This window comes from Rhagoletis pomonella, unplaced genomic scaffold, assembly GCF_013731165.1.
Source record: "Rhagoletis pomonella isolate Grant_MI unplaced genomic scaffold, Rhpom_1.0 Rhpom_scaffold_00006, whole genome shotgun sequence".
In the NCBI taxonomy this organism is placed as follows: Eukaryota; Metazoa; Arthropoda; class Insecta; order Diptera; family Tephritidae; genus Rhagoletis; species Rhagoletis pomonella.
This window is the reverse complement of record NW_023458560.1, coordinates 24,636,191-24,657,133: the sequence shown is the minus strand read 5'-3', so window position 1 is coordinate 24,657,133 and position 20,943 is coordinate 24,636,191. Positions and strand designations below refer to the sequence as shown.

Below are 20,943 nucleotides of genomic sequence, written 5' to 3'. Positions count from 1 at the left end.
TGTTGCGTCTTTACTTAAAGGAAAATATGTTCGAAATCGAGGCTCCACAACTCCCGCATCTACACCATTAGGTGTCTTGGAACCAACGGTATACCATTTTTGTGATTCGTCGTGCAGCCATCTTGAATTGCTGCTCGAATCTTAACGAGTAGGAAATGCTAAGCTGAGGACGGGACCGATTTGGTCCGAACCAGGTTTTCAGCCAAGATGATCTCCCTCCCATTTAAGATTTCAAGGTGACCTGCAAGGTTGCCTTGTTTGAATTTGCTTGCTGGATGATGATGCTCTAGTGAAAAGATCTTTCGACTCGATATGGAAAGACTAAGCGCAAAAGCAGCCATACACATTTGGTAGAAGAAACTGGCGAAGCTTTGCAAAGAAAAAGGCGATTAGCAAATTTTGTTTGTTTCGGCTCCGCATGACAAATGGCTGTAGTGCCAAATTAGAGGAAGACGTTTCTTTTACAGTGAAATCTCTTCTCGGTAGATGTAATTTGGGTTCCTGGTTATCGAAACGTCACAACGTCGATGGAAATCTGGTCACCAGTCAGAGGGAGTTCGAGCCGTAACTAAATCGGTACAAAGGAGCAGTTATCTTTCTTGGCCCGGATGCGACTTCAAGACAACATCCCTGTCACCGTCCTAACTGGGCACTGGCCTATTGAATTCGATTACAAAAGACTACTTCTGCCAATTGCAGAAAATGTAGAGATGAAGCTGAACACGAAACCACTGAGCATATTTAATGGAAATGCCTAGCTTTGATGAAGAAGAGGAGAAGACGTTTAGTAAAGCAATCTACTGCAAGATCTTCCGAACACCGCCTTGATAATTTTGTCAATCCTTTTGGTCGACCTTAAAAACATACACATAACCAATGTTAATAGGGTCCATAGTTGCTATTTGGGCGTTAAATTCTCTCCCGATATTAGAACCCAAAGTGTATTCCGTAGCATTTAACAAAAAGTTTTGAAAGAATATCAGTTGAAAATCTTTAGCAAAATTCGCAAACTGCGCAAAATAGATATAAACCAAATATATAAACCTTCAGCACAGTGTTGTCCAGTTGAGACGGTCTATTTTATATTATTTATTGTGTATGTGTAGTGGGCAAATATACCTTTAGTGATTTGATGTACTTTATGAAACTACACAGGCCTAGTACTTCTCTACTTACCGGGTATTTCCTTGCCACCGCATGAACAATCTGGTAGCAGACAAACATCCTTGCGACACTTGGCTGCTGTCTTGTCGGGCGTTGGTTGTGGGTAAAGCGGTTCCGGCCGTGTTGGTGGATTTCTATAGATATCGACAAACTCTTGTGCTTTCGATACGATCGTGCCCGAAGGCTTCAAAGTGGGGCGTGTGCGTCTGTGTGATGTGAAGTGAATGTTTGTTGTTATTGGAGTAACTCATTGTGATTATCGATAGAATGCTGTTACTTACGGTGGATGTGTGCCACGATTGCTGGTCACTGCTGTGGGTACATCACGATCCTGGCCGGTATAGCTGGAGCTACCACGATTACGATTGTTATTCGAATTTGTTCTATGCAAAAATTTAATTGAATAGTGTATTGTTAGCGAAATCTGTAGTTAATGACAGTTGTTTAGGGATTCTGATAGCACAGTACATACATACATATATGTACGTAAGTAAATGTATATAGGTTTTCTTTTATATAGATTTGTGTTTTTTATCTTAAGAGAAATGAGATAAGTTAGCTACTTTGTTGCTAGGTTACAGTTAACTTTGTTGCTAGGTTACAGTTAACAGTGTTCTATAATAAAATTAACACAGCTACACTGACAGAAAATCTTAGCACTAAACTCACAACACTCTAGCTGTTATTTACCTGTAATTAAATATATATCTAAATACATATCCATGCATATATTTACTTATGTATAGAGAGATATGTTTTAGTTGTTAGTAAAAGCGCAAACCAATCGAAAAGATGGGAATGGGTGTTAGTAAGCGGCTTTTTGTGTTAATCTAAACAAAAAAATATATATATGATACATTTACAGCTGCTTTACGTATATGAGTATTAATGACAAAATATTATTGTAAATAAATTTTTCTATTCATAGTTTAGTTAGCCTTAAAAAGTGCATGCAAAACCATATACACATTTATTTTTTTTACAAAATTTACAAGCTGAAAATGGCGTAAGAATGCTTGAAAAGAAATGCTTCGATAGAAAATTTGATGAGAACCGAAAAGATGAGTTGTTGTTGTTTTTGTTTTCTTCTTAAAGTGTTGCTGCAAAGAAAGTGAACATTTAGTAAATTCATTTCGTTAGTGTTTTTGTAGTCGTGCATGAGTTGCTGGCGTTGTGGGATAGGAAGGGATTAGAGTAGAGTGGATGAATGGTTAAGGAAAATATTTTTTTCTCAGAGAAAAAAGTTAAGTGAGAGTATCGAGCAATAATTTTGGAGTTTCAGATTTTCAGCGCTTGCCAAGTCGAAGACAAAGATAAATATTTTGGGCATAGATTTCTTAATGTGAGTAGAGTAATCAACGTGATAGATCTTTCATCACCTTAGCTAAACTTTTCGCGATTTTTATTTGCTGTGAAAAATTTAGGCAGAAAAAGATAAGAAAAGTGGAAAATTTGGACAATGATTTACAATCTCAATGGAGGCTTAACGCTTGGCCAGAAGTGAAAAAGATAAGTTTGATTAGAGTAAAACGTGTAGAAATATAAAATTACTAACGAAGAGATTTTCTCTGCAAATAGTTTTAAGTGTACGCTGAATTATTATCTTCAATAAGGAATTAAGTTTATTACATTTGCCTACTACAACACACAAATTTATATCTACTCCACTACCTCAATTACACAAACTTTATCTAGTATATCGACGATCAGGAAGAAAGCTTTTACTCTTTGCGCGAACATCTTTAGAAAGCTTTATAAAGTTTATCCCGCGGGATATGCTTCGATCGTGACTGATCTAGAAACTATTAGGGAGTGCGAATTCCATAAAAGTATTAAATGCAATTTCGCGAAATGATTTAAATAAGTTTTCTTAATATTTTTTTATGGGCTGTGATTCATTAACTAGATCGATTTCTTTACTAACTGTCAACTTTAAAGCAGCGATGGGTAGAGAGAGCTTTCACTATGCAAGCGTCTATTTAAAATGTATAGAAAGCTTAAAACAGCTTTGCTCGCGGGCAATTCGGTGCCCATCACCGCTTTAAAGTATATAGTTTAAACTTAGAGCTTTTACTTTACAAAAAAAATGTAAACAAAGCTTAAAAAAGCTTATTTCGCAAACTATGTTTTGGTCGACGGATATCAAGTCTATAGAAAGCTCAAAAAAGCTCTTCGCGTAAGTTACATTTCGGACGTGACTAGCTTAATAGCGGAATCAAAGAACTGCGGAGAGTTGTCGAAGTTCTGTGGATTAAAGTCAGAACTAAAAAGCTGTGAATTCGAAACTAGCAATGTATGTACTGAATTCTCGGGTAGAAATTAAAGTTCATACAGAGTATTTTTGTACTTATGTATAAAGTATGTTCCTTTTTTTAAAGCGATTTCGGAAGTCAGTTGGCAACCAAAATGAAGTGGAGGAGCTAAGCATTTTTGAGCTTTCAGGCATTAAGTTGCCCTAATAGCTTCCTTGGTACTCAGCTCAGGGTTCTGAATTAATTCTGAATTTATTTTCAAACCTGCTTTTAAGATTCTTTAACTCAGTGACGAGTGGGATTTCATATCTTGCGCTATGAGCATCTTTTAAGAAATTTCTTTTCCCCGGGCTATGTATGCTTTGGTCGTGAGCGCAAATTTATATTAAATATACTGAAAGTTTGAAATACCTTACTTCAAATTGTAAGATTTTTAGGAAGTTTGAAAAAGCTCTGCCTACAATGCTCCCGCTAATACTGGTTTAGCTCAAAGCCTAACATGGATGCAGAGTTTTTTTGAGTAGTTTCTGCAGATTGGTTGTATAGAACATATCCTGCGGGAAAAGCCTTTTAAAGTTTTTTTTTTGTTTTTCTATGAACACACTACTAATAAAAGCTCTCTCTCGTCGTTGCTGTTTTCGTATATGAATTTAAGCACTCGTTTAAATATATGTATGGTTTGATTTTAATTTCATCCAGCTTCCAGTGTAGATTATATACTCTTACTTAGAAGCTGAAGTTGGCTCATGTGTCGACGTGCTTTAAACTCTCCCAAGATGAGAGCATCGGGAATTCTGTTTGGTTGTTTTTCACTTTCATTTTCTTTGTTTTTACACAGTACTTGCTTTGAGTCATTCGAAAAAATCCGTTTCTTTTTTTGAGTTTGGTAATGGGAAAGAAAAATTATTTTAGCTAACCAACTCTGCGACAAAAATGTAAGGAAAGCTTCCGGAGAGAATTAAAAAGAGATTCGTTTGGCTTCAAGCTTTGAACTGAAATAAATATGACATAATTTTTTTACGGGTAAGCTAGGCAAAGAAATAAGAACTCTCTTTGAAAGCTTTGAGAAACTAGTTAAAAAAGTGTATTTTCGGATATAAGGTTATTGCACCATAGAACTTGAAAGCTTCGATGCTTAGTTTTTCTAGTAGCTCTGGATAGAAAATGAAAGTTTTATTAGCAGACTTTCAGTGGCTATTAATAAAATAGTGCTTTGCAAGATAGGATTAGTCCTGAATTAGGTTTGAAAATCTCAAAGTTTAATTTTTCAACGTATAGCTTAGTAAAGGAAACGAAAGCTCTCTTGGAAATCTTTGGGAGACTATTAATAAAAGTGCGATCTCTTATAACTCAGAGACAAATAAAACGTAGCTCGTGACGAAATTTTTTAATGTTTTTATATGTTTTACAACAGCCAATACCAAAACATATCTCGTGCGAGAAGCTTTTTGAAGCTTATGTGCATTTGGGTCGACACTGTTTTACGTATATGGTTATCATTAATTTAACCGCATGGAAATCTAACTCAAGCCCTATATTAGAGGTTCGTCTTGAGCTTAGTTGAAAAATTAGGTCTTAATGTAAATAAAATTATGGCAGAAATGATAATCTGTACTGAATATTTTAAAATCAACTTTCCTTTTCAAATGCTTCATACCTTTGATTTCCCCAAATTTAATCACCTTAACTATATTTCACCATTAATGTCAATTAAAAATATCAAATTTCCACAAGTCTCTAAGGACTTTTATTTATCCTCAAATTAAACGCTCAGAGAGCTTTCTAGCTTAAAAAAGCTCACATTTAATTAGGTCTAGTTCAACATCGGTTTTTGCTTATAGTTTATCGTTTGAGTATTTTCGAAATAGAAGTGGAGCTGGAAAAAGTGGTAAAATGGGTTCGATTAGGTGGTAAAGTAGTGCAAAAAAGCTAACTAGTAGGTGCAAATTGGTTAAATAAACAAAAACCTTTTCGGTTCTCAATTGATACTAAAAATGTCTATTAAATACGTTTAAAGAAAAAGAGAATTTGTATTGGCACAGTGCTCCGGCTACGAAAAAATTTAGTAGTCGATTTCAAAGCAAGAGTTTTGTACTTTTAAATTTCATTAAGAAATTAGGTACTATTGTAAAATAAAAACAACTAACCACCACCTTTTCGATAAAATTATAAAAGAAAAAAATCTAAAAATTCTAAAGTGACTAGTGCTAAGACAAAATATATTTTTTGAATTTTTCTTAATTATTCAGCGTACACCAAAACGAAAGATATTTGAATATTAAATTTTCTTCTTGAAATAAAAACATTTGCTTTGCGCAACTAAATATCAATTTTTTCAAGGGATAGTGAACAACTAGCAACTACATACAGTACAGTAGACTATGGATATTAGAGTTTGCTTTAAAGCTTGCATAGTTTTTTAGTTTCATTAAACGTAACAGCTGGCAACCCTGTTGATTGCAGCGCAACTGGGCATTGTTTACTGCGTTTTCACGCGCAAACTAAATATTTTTTTTTTGAAATTTGGCATACGAGTAGTTACTGTATTTTCCGTTAAGTACTTATTTAAAGTGAGATAGTCATAGAGATACGAGTGAGTTTCTTCTTAACGAGATAAAATTTGTAGTTGTTTTGATTGTTGCTGTTGTTGGTTAAGTACCTCGAGGGAATTTCGTTGCACTTGGCATTCGATGTGGTGTCGGAACATTTGATTGCTGCACCGGTATTCGTAACGTAAGCATTGCCCTTAATACTGTTACCTCTGGCCGCGTTGGCGGTGCCCACAGCTGCGGACGCCTGCTGGGAAGCAGAGTTGGAGACGGTGGTTGTGGTGGAGGAAGCGGTAGGCGAAGAAGAAGCGGAGTAAGCGGCAGCGGCAATCGACGACTTGATGGCATTATTAACTCTTGAAGCACGCATTGGCGTTAACAAGGATTTGGCAGTGCTCGCTGGCGCTGTGTTGCTGGTGGTTGAGTGGTTGATGGAGGAGGAGGAGGAGTTGGATGTGAAGGCAGGTGCTGGCACTTTCGTTTGTGTATATGTATTTGTGTTGGTTTGTATGGGGGAACGGTTGTTCGCAAGTGTGACGGTATTTGTGGTTGTGGTAGTGGAAGTGGTTGGTGTTGACTGAGGGGCGCTTGCTACGCGGTAAGCAGTAGTTGGCGGCGCGGCAGTAGTAGTCGGACGCAATGTAGTTGTTGTGGTTGTGGTAGCTGGTCTATGAGTGGTCGTTGTCGTTGTTGTTGTGCTTGCGTATGTTGTTGCTGTGGCTTTGGCTCTGGGTGTGGTGTAGAGATTTTTGATCTCTTTCACTGCAGCATTGATTTCACGCTCTGACAAATCATCTACGAATTGTTGTGCGCTGCTCTCATCACTATCGCCTGCGAGGTAGAGTTGCAGTTGTTCCAGCACTGAAGCTGGTTCGAACTTGGTGCGCCCAGTGCTGGAGGTAATATAACCAGCATTCTGCAAACTCTCAGCCAAGGTGCGATCTTTAGTTTGCTGCCGATATTTGTTCGAGAACAGGAACTTCAGTGGCCGATCGGTCTTTTGTTCTGTGGACGAAGATGAGCTGGCGCTACCCGCCGATTCAATGCTGTTGTCTTGCTTCGCATCAATGGGCAGCCGCACCAAGGCTTCGGCGCGTGGACCACCCTCCACAGTCGATTCGTTTTCAATCGGTTTTCGATTCACCGACTTCTGTGCCGTTTGCCCGTACGCCGTAATAGTAGCCTGTTTCTGTTGCTGCTCGGCCTTGTAGGTTTCATATTTTTCGCGAGACTTCAGTGGTGCATTCGCGCTCAGTCCATTACGTTGACCCTGTATGGCCACGATGCGTGCGCGGTGCAGCGTTCGCCTTTTTGGATAGCTATCGTTGGGCGAAGACGTGGCAGCTTCATAACCGGCTGCGCTGGCACCTGGGTAGCGTACTCTTGGCGCATAGGTTGTTGGTTCTTCGAATGCATTTACTGTCGCCGCAGAGTAACGTGAGCGTCCGCGTGGACGTGGTGTCTCCGAACTTTTTCCGCCGCCATAATCACTTCCCAGGGCTTGTGCTCTCAGTGTGTTTTGGCTTGAAACTGCTTGTGCGATGCGTATAGGCGCGGTAACAATGACTGTGGACATCGTCGTCGGTGTGGTACTCTCAGTTGTAGCCTCGGTGGTGGGCGCTTTGGTGGTCGTAGTCGTCGACGTGGTGCTAGCCAAAGATTGCGGCAGCGCAGCAGATCTGGATGGCGTATTTGAAAAGGTGCTAAGTATGGTATCGCTCACGCTGAAATTCCGTATGCCTGTCGAAGCTGTGGCAAAAATCGAGTCACTAAGATTCCTTGGAGGAGTTGTGATGAGGAAGTAGCTGCGTAGCGGCTTGCTGGTGCTTAGTGTAAATGTGGAAGGTGTTGTTGGGTTCATATAACGTGGCTTAACGGTGCTGCGGAGTGAGTTTGCGCCCGTGTAACGATCATCTTTCTCTTGCAGTATAGTCTCAAGGCTTTTATATGGCGAGACAAAGCGCTGCGCAGGAATGCCGGTGGTTTTGATTAGGTTATCTTTGAAGCTGAGCGCGCGCGGTGTGTAACTCTGTACAGCGCGTTCTGTGGTGGGAAATACAAATGCGGGCGTTGGCGCAGGCGTCGTCGTTGTGGTTGTTGTCGTAGTTGTAGTTGTGGTTGTGGTGCTGGTCGTAGTGCTGCTAGTAGTACGTGGCGTTCTAGTTGTCGACGTTGTGGTGCTGCTGCTCGTGATTGGACGCACAGTGCTGGTTTCCTTCAATGCCGTCACCACGCTTTGCTCGCTGCCCGAACTAGAGACATGGTCATCCTCAATATTCGTCTCCAAAACGATGTGCTGCAATGGCCGTGCGCTAGTGCGGCCCAAACGCCAGGCATTTCGCAAAGGCGGTGCGTATGTGGTTGGCACAATTTCATCCTCGTACGAAGCCTCGGGCAAGAGGTCTCGCTGTGTTGGCTTGTTTGTAGTTGTGCTGGTAGTGCTCGAGGATGCGCTTGGCGTCACCATCGCACGGTTTGTCGTCGAAAGCTGTTGCGGCGTCACATTTGGTCTACGCTCATAGATGGGTTTCCCCACCTCCTCTACGCCTTGCGCGCGCAAACTAAAACCATTTGCACCTGTGTGTAGATTATATTTAAAGGGTTTCGGCTCGTATACTATGTTTGTGGGGTAACGAAGTGTAGTGCTGGATGCGGAGCTTTCACCGCTTATAAGCTCTAAAACAGTCTCAGGCTCTGGGGATGGCAACGCTACTTCTTTAACGGTCGGCACGGGTTTGAAACTCTGCGGCGCGACATCGGAGACAATATAGCTTTGCAAACGGCTCTTCTGTGGTGATTTCACGTCAGTTATTTTACCATAATACTCATTCGATTGCTTGCTGCTGCGATAGGCATTCTCGTGTGACCCATACTTTTCATGTGAAACAGCTTTATCACTAATTGCGCGTACCGAATTGCCATGCGAACCGTCAGCATACGTCTCCACTTTGTCAATGACAGCCAAAAATTTTCCCCTACCGTTAAGCGCAGTGCTTGACTCAAACGGACGACCAGCACTTCTAAAGGGTTCAGCTGTCTGTACGTGTACGTTTTGACTGGCGTCTGAGATAGTTTCAATGTCGTCCACCGTTCGAAAACCTAACAAGGATGACTGGGACTGCGGTGTATTGGGTGTGTTAGAGGGATTTCTGTTTTGTTGTTGTATATTTGGGTTGTGTGCGGCGAGACTGTGCGGCTTGGAGACTACCGTGACAAACGTCTCGTCCGAGTTAGAATATTGTGCACTGGGAAACGGTTGGGGTTTTTCTGTGGATGTTGTCGTTGTAGTGGATGTTGGTATGCTTGTCGTTCTTTGCGTGGGAGTTGGGGAAGATGTAGGTGGAGTTGGAGATGGAGGTGGTGTTTTGATTGCGGAAGGTGGTTGTTGTGGTGGATTTGATTGCGTACGTTGGTTCTTTTGGTATTTATTTGCATGCGTTTTAGATCTGTAGGAGAAATCCACATTTTCGGTTAATGTTAGTGTTGTTGTTGCTTTAGATATGGTAATTGGAAGAGAGAAAGAGAGAGAGAGAGGTGCTGGTGGTAGTAGTGGTGGTGGTGGTGGCAGTTGTGGTTGTTTATACGTCAGTGGTAGTTTGTTGTTGGACATTCAACGATTTTAAGAAAAAGATACTTTTTAGATGCGCGAGTTTAGGTTAAATGGTATGCTATTACCAAGTTTATAGACAGTAAAATTATTAAAATGTATACGGTATGTAGTTTAAATCACTGCTGGAGGGAATGTCTTTAAAATCTTAATCACCAATCAAGTTAATCCATGATTATGGTGATGGATTAATGAATTATTTACCTAGTGCGTAATGATTTGCGTGAGTCAATGGAATAAGGTATATCCAAATTTTTTTTTTCGAAAATGAGGTAATGCTGAGAAAATTAGAGGCACCTATGTACTTCGCCGAATATTTTTGTAGTCAAAATAAAAAACAATAAAAATTAAATTTGGAAACGCATTGCTCGAAAACAAAAATATTAGTACTCCTGCAAAATAAGCTTTCAAAAAACCAGCAGGCATCTCATGCAATATTTTTCACTTCATTTCCATAGAGCCTATATTGGTTCTGGTACTCCTTCGTTTGCATGCATTTAATGGTTGTGTTCACATTAAGTCAAAAAGTAAAACATGCAAAACATTGGCGAAAGCTTTAAATGTGCTATGTTGAGGAAAAAAGTTATCGTCCAACTTAATTGAATGTTGGACTATTCCGGAACAAGCCTATTTCTTAAGCTGATCCCTGAGTTAAAGAGCAAAGTGCTACTGCGCCTGGGCTTTTCTAAAAAGCTATTTCAAGATCTTTTCCATTCGGTAAAATGGTTTTTCAAACTAAGTTTTGATAGACTTTTTACTATGGGAATATGTATCTTCTTCTACGGCTCGAAATACATTATTCGCAAAAAGCTCTCATCTATATACAACTATAAAATGATAGCCGCTTTCGTTGTTTGGACTTAACTAAAAAAAAAAACTGGATTGATTTCAGATGTTTTGTCTTGTATATATGGTCCTATTATAGGCTACCACAAAATTCGCTAGTATAAACCGAAAATTAAATTTTTAACGAGATTTATTCCAGCTCGGATCCTGAACGGTATATGACCCTGCTGTATCCTCCAGCTGAACAACAAAGTACGAAATTCATTACGATCTAGCAACGTTCGAATGGTGAAGTTTTATAAATGGGAAAACCCTATACAAGGAATACGCGCTGCAGGCTTTTGAGGAAGAGTACGGCCTGAGATGAGCCCTGATTCCACTGGAGCCTGGCTAGGGCTTAAATAAATTGCTTTTGTCTGCTTCTGAGCTAAAAATTTCTTGCCGATGTTGTTTGTTTGGCATTCATTTTCTGACTGGTAATCGTCTCAGTTGCTTGGTAGCGAAGAAAAAAAATAGGATACAGCCGCAAAGATCTCATGTCATTGAATAAGTGAGTAGCTCAGCGTTCTTTTACCAATAAAATAAAATCGTATTTTTTTCTCGAGTGCATTCAGACACTAAATTGCCTCCTCTGGTTTTCGGGCTATAAAGGCATAAAAGGAAACGAAAAGGACGACATGTTCGCCAGGAAGGCTGCTTAACAACACAAACAGCGCCCGAGCTATGCTTTTTAAAAGGACCATGCACCATCAGAGAGGAGCTTAGAACGAGATAGAGAATAACTCTGGGATCAATGGCAGGGCCATGCAAAGAAATATTTAAATTTCCTTTGAACGATAGGAATTATGACTGCTTCACTGATTGCCATTTCCTCAGATTGAACTACAGCCGCTCGCGTCAGTAAGCTTCATTCCCGTGAAGTACCCAGTGAGAGTTCGCAGGTTCCCTCTGCCTAGATTCATGAGCTTTTTTGACGTCTCTTGTGATGAACATCTGTCCGTTTAGCTTGGTTTTGCCATAGACTCCAGAATCTGTGGAATTTTTTGTCTACCCACTTGTTTTTGACCTGCCTTGTGTATGCTTTGGTGAGCCCACAAAGGGAATATTGGGAATATTCTGCTGCAAGGTTCTACATTGTATGCATACACCATTGCGCCTAACTTTTTAATTTCTTTTTTTATTATATATTTTCTAACAATTTACTGTTACAGCAATCTAGATGCTTGACCTTTGTACCCCAGAAAGCGGCCTCCTCTTGTAAAACAAACTATGCAGATTGACTCGTGGCTCATCATCACCGACCAGCCGAATTTGCTAAAGTTGTTTGAGTCTCTAAAGTTCAACCAGGAGAGGCATTGGCTTTCCTAATAAAGGCATACAACTCCCCTATGTAATGGCACGTAGTCTCCTCAACTTCTCAATACATTTCACATGCAGCTTGTCTCTTACACTAGAGTTTTTGAGATACTCTTTTTATTTCAGACGGTCGGTAGTTGCGGACACTATGCCAGTAGTACTATTGATCCAGCTCCAGAGATACCAGCGAATTAGTGTCCCGTCCATTTACATCAGGAAAGTAACGATTCTTTTTTGTGAACCTAAAGCGCTCAAATGGCCGACTGTCTAGCATTATATGTATGTAGGTCTAATTATTTCGTTTGCAAAACCTTCAATTTGCCAGCAGGTTACTTCTGGGCTCACCGTCAAAGCTTATTTAATGAGAAACGACTGTAGTTAAGGAAAATTACTGAACATTAAAGATATACTAGTCTTTGAAAGAGAAAGACTTACATCGTATTCATCTAAAATAGAAAGACCAAGTTCAATAGATCACATTATAAGTCTTATACGTTCACAAGAGGATGGCTCACTCAGCGGTGCATATTTACACAGTTGGGTCGAAAATTAACAAGCGTTTTACATGGAGGTTGAGCTTAGAAAGTTTTGAAGGCTATCACGAAGAAGTTTTACCCATAAAAATGGCGGCGGCACTATTGATCATTGACTGAACAAATAAACGGGTGAATCTTCATATTCACAGTCAGGCTGCGATGAAAGCACTATTACCTTCACTTCACCTCCTCAAGAAGTATGGCAGAGGGCAGAATAGCGATGGCTGTGTCATACTAATACGTTACATAACAAGGGGGTTAAGAAACTCGCAAAAGGAGGAGCTCTTTCGGAAACTGTGCTAATAGAAGATGTGTCGATTTGTCTACAAGTGATTAAATGGGAGCATGACCAGTACACATGGCTGAAGACTGTTATGCACTCAGCATACGATACGAGCATAGCATAAATTTCCTTTACCTTTTAAGAGGGAGTACTGTAGGCTACTATTCATTGAAGATGCTGCTTTTTGTCTTCTGAGATCTTTAAGTCGGATTTGAGCGATGAATAAATTTGCTAGAGGTACGGAAAGTGTAAGGATACTTTGAATAACATTTTCTGTAAGGGTTAAGCTCTCAGCAGGCTACAGATTAATCTCCTAGGAGTAGACTTCCTTTCGAACTAGTTGTTCCAGTTTGCCAAGCGAACGTGGCGGTAATTAAAAAAATTACAAACTCTTCGTTAAGCTCCTTTTCGAAAAGAGAACTATTATGGCGGAACTGAGGAATGGTTCCAAGGGGGCGTTCTCCCACCCCTACTATGGAAGGTCACTGGTTGTCAAGTCATAGCGTATGCTGATGATATTAGCAGTCGTAACAACGGGTAAGCATCTGCAAGTTCTGCGTGAGTCACTACAAAATGTCTGGTCTCAGGAATGTGGACTTAGCGTCAATGCTATCCAAACCGAGATGGCACTCTTCACGAGGATATATAAAATTCCCCTACTCAAATGGGTTAGAACTTACTCTCTCAACCATGGGGTTATTCTAGACATGAAACTCGACTGGAAGCGAAACATCAAAGACCGTTCTAGGAAACCCAATACTGCCGTTTGAATCTGTCAGATGGCTACAGGTAAAATATGAGAAGTAAAACCACATATATTTAGTGCAATGAAGGCAAATATGACCCAAGCTCTTATACGTCGTCACCACCTGTTAGATGCCGATAAATAAGACTCTGTCCAGAGCCAAGCTGGAACGGCTTCAGCAGACGGCTGCCCACAAAATATCTAAAATTTATTTTTATATTTTCCACCGGTGGCCTCCCTAGGAGGCTCCGCGTAAGTGGAACTACGGGGTTGACAACCACGCGGTACCCACACTGCCACTTGGTACTGAAGTGTTAACATTTCAGGGCGCTGATAAAGGCATTTGAATGGATCCGTCTTGCTTTAGAGCACCGGGGAGCTAGGTCGGTCTCGGCAGGTACCCACGGAAAATATTAACATACGTTGTTTTTACCGGTGGATCTATGTATGTTTATGGCAAATTTCTTAACTGTTGTAGTGTTATCAAGTTACATGTGATCCAATCGTGCAGAGATTTCATATTCGGAGCAAATAGGAAACTCTGCAGAATAGCCTGCGAAAACTAGATTTTAATAATCTTCTACGCTGTTTGGACAAAAAAAAAATTTCCTAAGAATCCCAAGGAGGAACAAATGGGAAGGTACCGTAGACAGAGACTCAGGGACGAAAGAGTAGGCAGCGAGATTAACTACAGTAAACTCACAGTAAACCTCAGTCTTCGCTTATCGGACCATAGTAGCAGACAGTCCCAACTAACCGCCATAAGCGAGGTAACTCAGTGGCTCATAGTTTATGCTCGTCCAGAACGGCCTTTCACTCACTACATCCATATTCTGACAACCAGATTGCTATTAAATCCCTAAAGTCCAACGGAACAACCTCCAAAGTAACCATCGAATGAAGGAATTTCAACATGCTAGTATCTAAATGATCCTTGGTTTTTGTATGGGAACACACCTGTCGGTCTACCAGACAAATCTGGACAAAAATCTATGAAAATTGATCTAAATCAGAGCTTCTTAAAGTGTGTTCCGCGGAACCCAAGGGTGCCGTAGAAAAGTCACCGGGGTTCCGCGAAATTAATTTTATGTATGAATAAGCACGACAGTCAGTTTGAGTAGTACACAGAAAGAAAAGTTCTATAAACAGCTTGACCGAGACGCAATTATCTATTTTGAAGTATACATAAGTACTCGTAGTTGGTATGTATGATTGCAGTACTACATAAGAGTGTGAGCTTGCGCGTGCCAGCTTGTTTATTTCTAACCGGTATGAGTTGTTCGCCGCTATAGCTAAAGAGTTATATACAACTTTCTACAAGGAACGCGATGAATTGCCAAAGTAAATGTGAAATGTCATAACTGAGCACTTGGTCAATCACCTGAAATGTTTGTCAGATTATTTTTCGGATGGTAGTAGTAATATCGGTTTGGTACAAAATCCATTTACGAAGCATTCATACATCTCCAGAGTACTTCGACATTGAAACACACATTTGAATCTGTGTCTCTGAAAGAGTTTTGGGTTAGTGTTAAGAGTAAATATCATGAAGTCGCTAAAAGGCTATCTTAACTTTGCTTCCTTCTGTCACAACGTACTCTGTGAGCAAGGTTTTCAGCTTACACTTATACAAAAAACAGATTCAGATCGGAATTAGATGCTACCCCAGAAATGCGCATACAGCTTTCATACGTTAGATCGAACTACTATTTTACACAATAATTACTAACAGTGAAACAATTTCATTCTTCACATTAAAATTTAAAGTATTTCTAGTAAAAGTTTTTATTTATATTTAAATTGTTCTGCCTTTGATTTTTAGTAATTTGATGTGGGGTTCCATAAAATGAAATGTGGTCAGTAAGGATTCCATCATCTTAAAAGTTTAAGAACCCCTGATCTAAATCACTGACTCGGCTTGACCACTTCTCCCTCACAATAGTAGCCGAGGTAATAACCGAGAACTTCGTTATAGGTACGCATGGAAAGAGATTGGGATATCCGACCAACGGTTTTTGTAATAGAGTCGAGGAAGAAGTGGGGGGCACCGAACTCTATTTTTGGCACTGTCCCATCCTGGTCAAGATGCGCAACAAATCCTTTAGATATTTTTTAGCCGAGTTCAGCTCAGCGAACATGCTCGACTTTGGTATTATGTACATATTTGTATCGTCCAGACCCGATTTTCGGATTACTAGTTTTACCTAGGCTAAACTAGTTCGACCTACATGCGATAGGATAAGCCAGAGTTCGACTGGTGAGGATAACCCGTTGAAGTTTGGCCGAAGACCGTGAATGCCGAAATAAGTTACTGCGGACTACGTAGCCGGAATTGGGCTGCCTTCTCCTATCGGGCTTAGGCTAGACCCGTTTGTAAAACTAGTTTGTCCGACAATCGGATTTTGCTGGTAGCATATATGTATGTAACTATGTTTAAAGCGCAATTGGAGGTTGAATTGCTAAGGGGAAGGACGGAAGTGCCTCTGCGCTCTTGAACGAAATCAGGCACTCTAACCTAACGTTGCCAAGACGCTGTAATGCTCTTCAATTCGGACGTAGTTATTCAATTTGGTTGTAGCTAGCCAGCCTTGCCTAAATTCAAAATTATTTATAGGTCTCAGCGCTTATAGTAAAAATGGTAAAAATATCCAAGTCATACTTTTGTCAATTATTTTTAGTCTCGATTTCTACTACTCTCACAAATAACATAATCTTTCACAGTTTACTCCACGCTCCCAGGCCTCTAACGCTTTTTTGGTGACGAAATTACCTTAATTAAGGTGACTCTCTAATTCGTATACCTACAAAATTGCGTATCGATATTTATATTCGGGTTTGTATACCGTGTACTTGAAGTATGTGTATGTGGCTCTCTCAATGCTTTGTGTTTCTGAAATTCTCAACTTGTTGATGTTTTTTACACTTGATTTGCGTGTTCCTGTATGATGTATTTGTACGTGTTTAGAATGAATACCTAAGGTTCCACATGAAATAGAAAGATCGGTAGTATGAAAATGCTTTTCAGAATGATATCCTAGCAACTAAGAATACGGGATGACTTAAAAATGATTGCACTAGAGCAAAATGTATGAATATGTAATTGCCAATTGGCGTAGAGTTTTTTGTCATTTTGCACTGCGTGTAAGTATGTTTGCATGTAAGTGTAAGTAGCTAAGTATTTATTTTGTGATCGCTTGATGAGTATTTGCTGATGATTGTGATTTTTGTCAACAATTCAATTATCCAATCAATAAACTATTTAAAAAACAAAAGCCAAATATGTATCACGCAATGATGATCAATAAACGCAGTTACATAATGAATCGACTTAAACGCTTTTTGTTTTCAAATGAACGCATTCCAGTAGAAAGTACGCGAAGCAATATGTAGATGATGAAGAATAGTTGTAAGTACTTAGAGTATATTCGGGCGCGATTAGCGTGTCAAAGACTATACCTTAACGACTTTGTTGTTGTTGTTGGTGCCGCCTGTGTAGTACGCACAATTTGGGTGGTGCTTCTTGCCGTCGTACGTGCCGATGTCCTTGGCGCTGCTGTAGTCGTCCTTGTCTTCACTGTTGTTGTGGGGTTGCCACGTTGTGAGATCGTACCACTTCGGGTTGGCGTTGTACCTCCCCGACTTGTAGGTGGTTCAACAAAATTTGTTGCAGTCGGTTTGTATATTTTGTTAAATTCATGCCCGTTTGGTGTTGAACCGATTACGCTATATTCGTCAACGTCTTGTGTCGGCACCAATTTGGGTGCATAGGTGGTGTAACGTGACGGCTGCTCATAGAGCGCACGATCGGTATTTAGACCGTACGTAGGCGGATCATCATACAACTCGGCGCTATTCTCGTAGGCGGTATCGTAAATGGGCGCATCATCAAGTGCAGGTGGTTCGGTAATAAAAATTTTACGCGCATCGCTAATCGGTTGACGGTGTGGGCGTGGCGTTGTTGGTACCGATCGCGGTGGTGGTGGTGGTGGTGGTGTTTCAATGGTAACAGGCTCACTGTTTTCGAGTGTTTTTTTGTTTTTTTTTGTTTTGGTTTTTTCGGTATGTGCATGTGTATTGGTTGTTTAATTCATTAGGGTAGAGTGGAAAATTTGGAACGGTATTGTAATGAAGTAGATACAGTAAACAATTTTGAATAGTTAAAATAATAAAACGCAAAAGTAATTTTGATGTTCACCAATAAATAAATGTGTAATTGTGCGTGTGAGAATGAGCGTGTGCAATTGCATGTTGTTGTTGTTGCTGTTGTTGATGATGTTAATGTGTGACATGTGAGACCTACAGTGTTGAAATTTCTAAAAAAAAAAAATACCCTAGGGGTACACTTTTAGTATGAATGCGAGCATTAGCTCTGCTTCGGACATGACCTGCGGGGGCCAGGTTGCAATTTATGGGCTGTTTTGTGAATTTGAATGCTTTTTTTTATGATGTAAAGTAGGTTTTATGAAAATCTTATATATTTCCTTAAATAATTCTGGGTATATTTACTGGCGCGCACACATACATAAATACTTGCTGTTAAAGACTTATGTTATGCTTATGTTTATGTTTATATGACTGTATATGACAGGCAGCTCTCAATTAGGTAAGTCGGTTAAATTTGTTAATCAAATGTTAAATGATTTGGTTATGGAAATAAAATATTTTAAATGCATTTTAAAGGTTATTTATTGTTGTTTATGTGAATGATTTGTGCAAGAAAGCAATGTAGTACTTACCTCAGTGGCGGACGTGTCGGCTGATCATACACATTATCCTGCTCGATCTGTCGGAGGAAGAAGAAGTAGTTATAAGATACGCCACATCAAAGGAAAAAAGAAATAAAAAAATATGCAATATAAATCGGGAACCGTAACGATTATTATTTTTATAATAAAAATCACAATTATACTGCCAAAATTGGATTAAAAGATTTCCGATGAAATTTAACTTTCAGTTTTGGATTTTTACTTTTTCGATCAAAGATTAATTCATACCATAAACATTTTCAAATATAATTTTTTAGATGTGAATGGGGTTAATAATATTTAAAACGATCCTAAATTGACCAAAAAAAATAGAATCTAAAATAGCGATTATTTTTGATCGGAATAAGTTAATAGTAAAAGAAATATTTTTAAAACAAGCTTTCGGGGTTTCCAAATATCTCGACTCTTGCGCCACCTTACGGAAAAATGATTACTGAAGTTATTCCTTTTAATGTAGGTAATATAGTATATATTATAAATATGAATTAATACAGGTTTTTGTGGAGTCTCTAGCCCATCAGGAGGTAGGTCAAAAATTAATTTCAAGATTTAAGCAAAAAAAAAAAAACATGGATGTTGTTGGCCCCTATTATACGAACATATGGTTAAAATTATCTTGGAATAAACGTGCCTTCGCCCACGTATCGCGGAAACTCTCAGTTTTTTTCAACTAAAACTTCCTGACGCACCACTGGATGGTTACTATGCTCAAGAAGACCAAGGAACCCTATCGGCGTTCCATCTTTAGGAGGGGTCCATTTAAAGCGCTGTATTAATGTTCGAGGATACCGGGTAGTTAGCTCTGATAAAGACGATTCTGGAGGATGATTAGCTTACAAATTAATCAACAAAATTCCAATGCACATCCGCTTGAGGGTCCTTGGCTGAAGTTCCAATACCGATAATTCTGGACTCAGGACAAAGAAATTCAGACTGATGGCGGCGAAAGGCATGGGTAAGGTTAGAGGCACCATGTTGCTCAAAAACGAAATCAAAGCTTTTATTTTGTCTTGTGGCAGTCAGCCTAGAAGTTAATCACTTTCTGATTTTAAGTTCACTGAGCTTTAAGCATTTTGTAATAGGGAAAATAGTCCTACAATTGATACTGCCCCCAGGGATCTTTCTTCTGTTCTGGAACTTTTAATTGTTTTTGGTCCAATGAGCACACCCTGCAGAAAGCCGACGACACAAATTCCGATGCCAACTGAAGAAGACTCAATTGTATCTGAGAGCTAGCTAGCTGAACTTGTCGAGGTTTTCACAAGTGCTTGCATAGGTACTCTTGAGATCTCATGCACCGTCAAGCCATTCTATTGGATAGCGGAGATCTACGTCCTCAGTTCGTCAAAGAGTCTACTCTTTAATAGATCTCGCAAGATTAAGATGCACACTGATTGGGAACTATATACAACAATAAAGAGAACGCTTGGAAAAAACCAGGACAAGTGCAACCGCACAGAATTTCGTGCCGAAAGTGAACCAGAGGCGTCCAATGGACCTACTAGAGCTCACACAGCCGAAACTCTCAATTCTGGTGAATATATTGATAAGTCCCTGTCGAGGGTATATACGCAGCTGCTTAAAGGACGTTGAGAGAAAGTCCTTGAACAGCTCAACTTTTGCCACCTGCGAAACATCGTGTGCAATTAGACGTCGAAAAGCTGCAATCACAATAGAGAGCCAACTGCATGGCTACTCGACTCTTGAGCAGAAACCGAAGTACTCCGATTTTAGTGACCCCGAATGAGAAACTACAATGTGGAATGCCACGCCGCTCAAACGAAAAAGGATGACACCTGCAGGACCACATTGTGATCGAGCATAACACGTGCTATCTGGGGACCATTATAGGGACCTGAAGAGTGAAGCGACACGTATTTTCCGAAATAAAAAGGAAGAGGCCGAAATACGATTGTGCGAGGGTTTTTAAAATACTGTCCGATATGGAAAACGTCCGAAAATTTATCCGAAAGGAGAATACTAAGATTGTGGAGAGAGCATTTCTCCACTTTGCTCAATGGTACTGAGATCAGTAGAGAAAATTGAACTAAATTCTCTGTCGAGGACGTCGTGATGTACTGTCACCCTTGAAATCTAATCCAACAATCAGTTGGCAATGGAGAAGTAAAGTCTTTTCTTGTCGTTCACAAACCATACTTTGTAAGCTTCTCATCCGGCACGTGGTGGTATACCGCATAGAAACCTAGACAATGACAGCATCTAATTAATCGCAGTTCGAAGCTCTCGGAGTAAACAGGTAACAGGCGCTGTCCATCCGTAGTATGCTTGCTTCTTTCCTCTGTTGTATGGAAGCGGATGCCCTACCGTTTTAAGTATCACGAAGGCAATGTGGGCTGTTTAGGATATCAGCCCCCCAAAGGATGCACACTTCCATGATCTATACAGGTTTGGAATGACAGAAACTCAAACAGAAACATGGAAAGTCTTATCTCCGATTCCATTGCAACTTTTAGCTTTTGACTGAGTGGTCAAAAAATCTCAATACCGAGCGTTCTGATTAGTCCCCAGTGTGTATCCATTACCTTCTTATAAGATCTGCTGTCTATATTTGAACGAACTTCAGTAATGTTGTGGCTGTTGGCGGTAGCTTATATAGTATAGACTAGGTTGAAGCTGTAAGATACCTTTTGTATATTTGCTTCATCAGATTAAATTTGAGTCTTATGTGCGAGACAAGTTGAAAAACAGATGAGCTCCTTCTTACCCCTCTTTCCCATAAAATCATGTCTGTATTGGTTCTCGGGAGCGTGGGGAGATTATGCACTTTACCAGCAAACAATAGGGTTCTCCTATTCTGGGTTAAGGGCCACAAGATAAAGAAGGAAAGCGGCAGCAATAACCCCAATAGGTCTTGAGCCCTTCCTTGCAATAGAACCAT

At 39.9% G+C, this 20,943-nt stretch overlaps 1 protein-coding gene across 4 annotated transcripts in view; it reads right to left on the bottom strand.

Annotated features, from left to right (window-relative positions):
- The window catches only part of LOC118740529 (mucin-5AC), a gene marked incomplete at its 5' end in the record, with an annotated part of 49,235 nt that overhangs the window by 12,751 nt on the left and 15,541 nt on the right, over nucleotides 1-20,943 (bottom strand). The window contains 4 exon segments of one of the 4 annotated variants that reach the window (XM_036472102.1): nucleotides 11-1,370; nucleotides 1,446-1,547; nucleotides 6,076-9,411; nucleotides 18,015-18,061. In XM_036472102.1, the coding sequence (XP_036327995.1) occupies nucleotides 1,169-1,370; nucleotides 1,446-1,547; nucleotides 6,076-9,411; nucleotides 18,015-18,061 (3,687 nt within the window). 4 annotated transcript variants of the gene reach the window in all.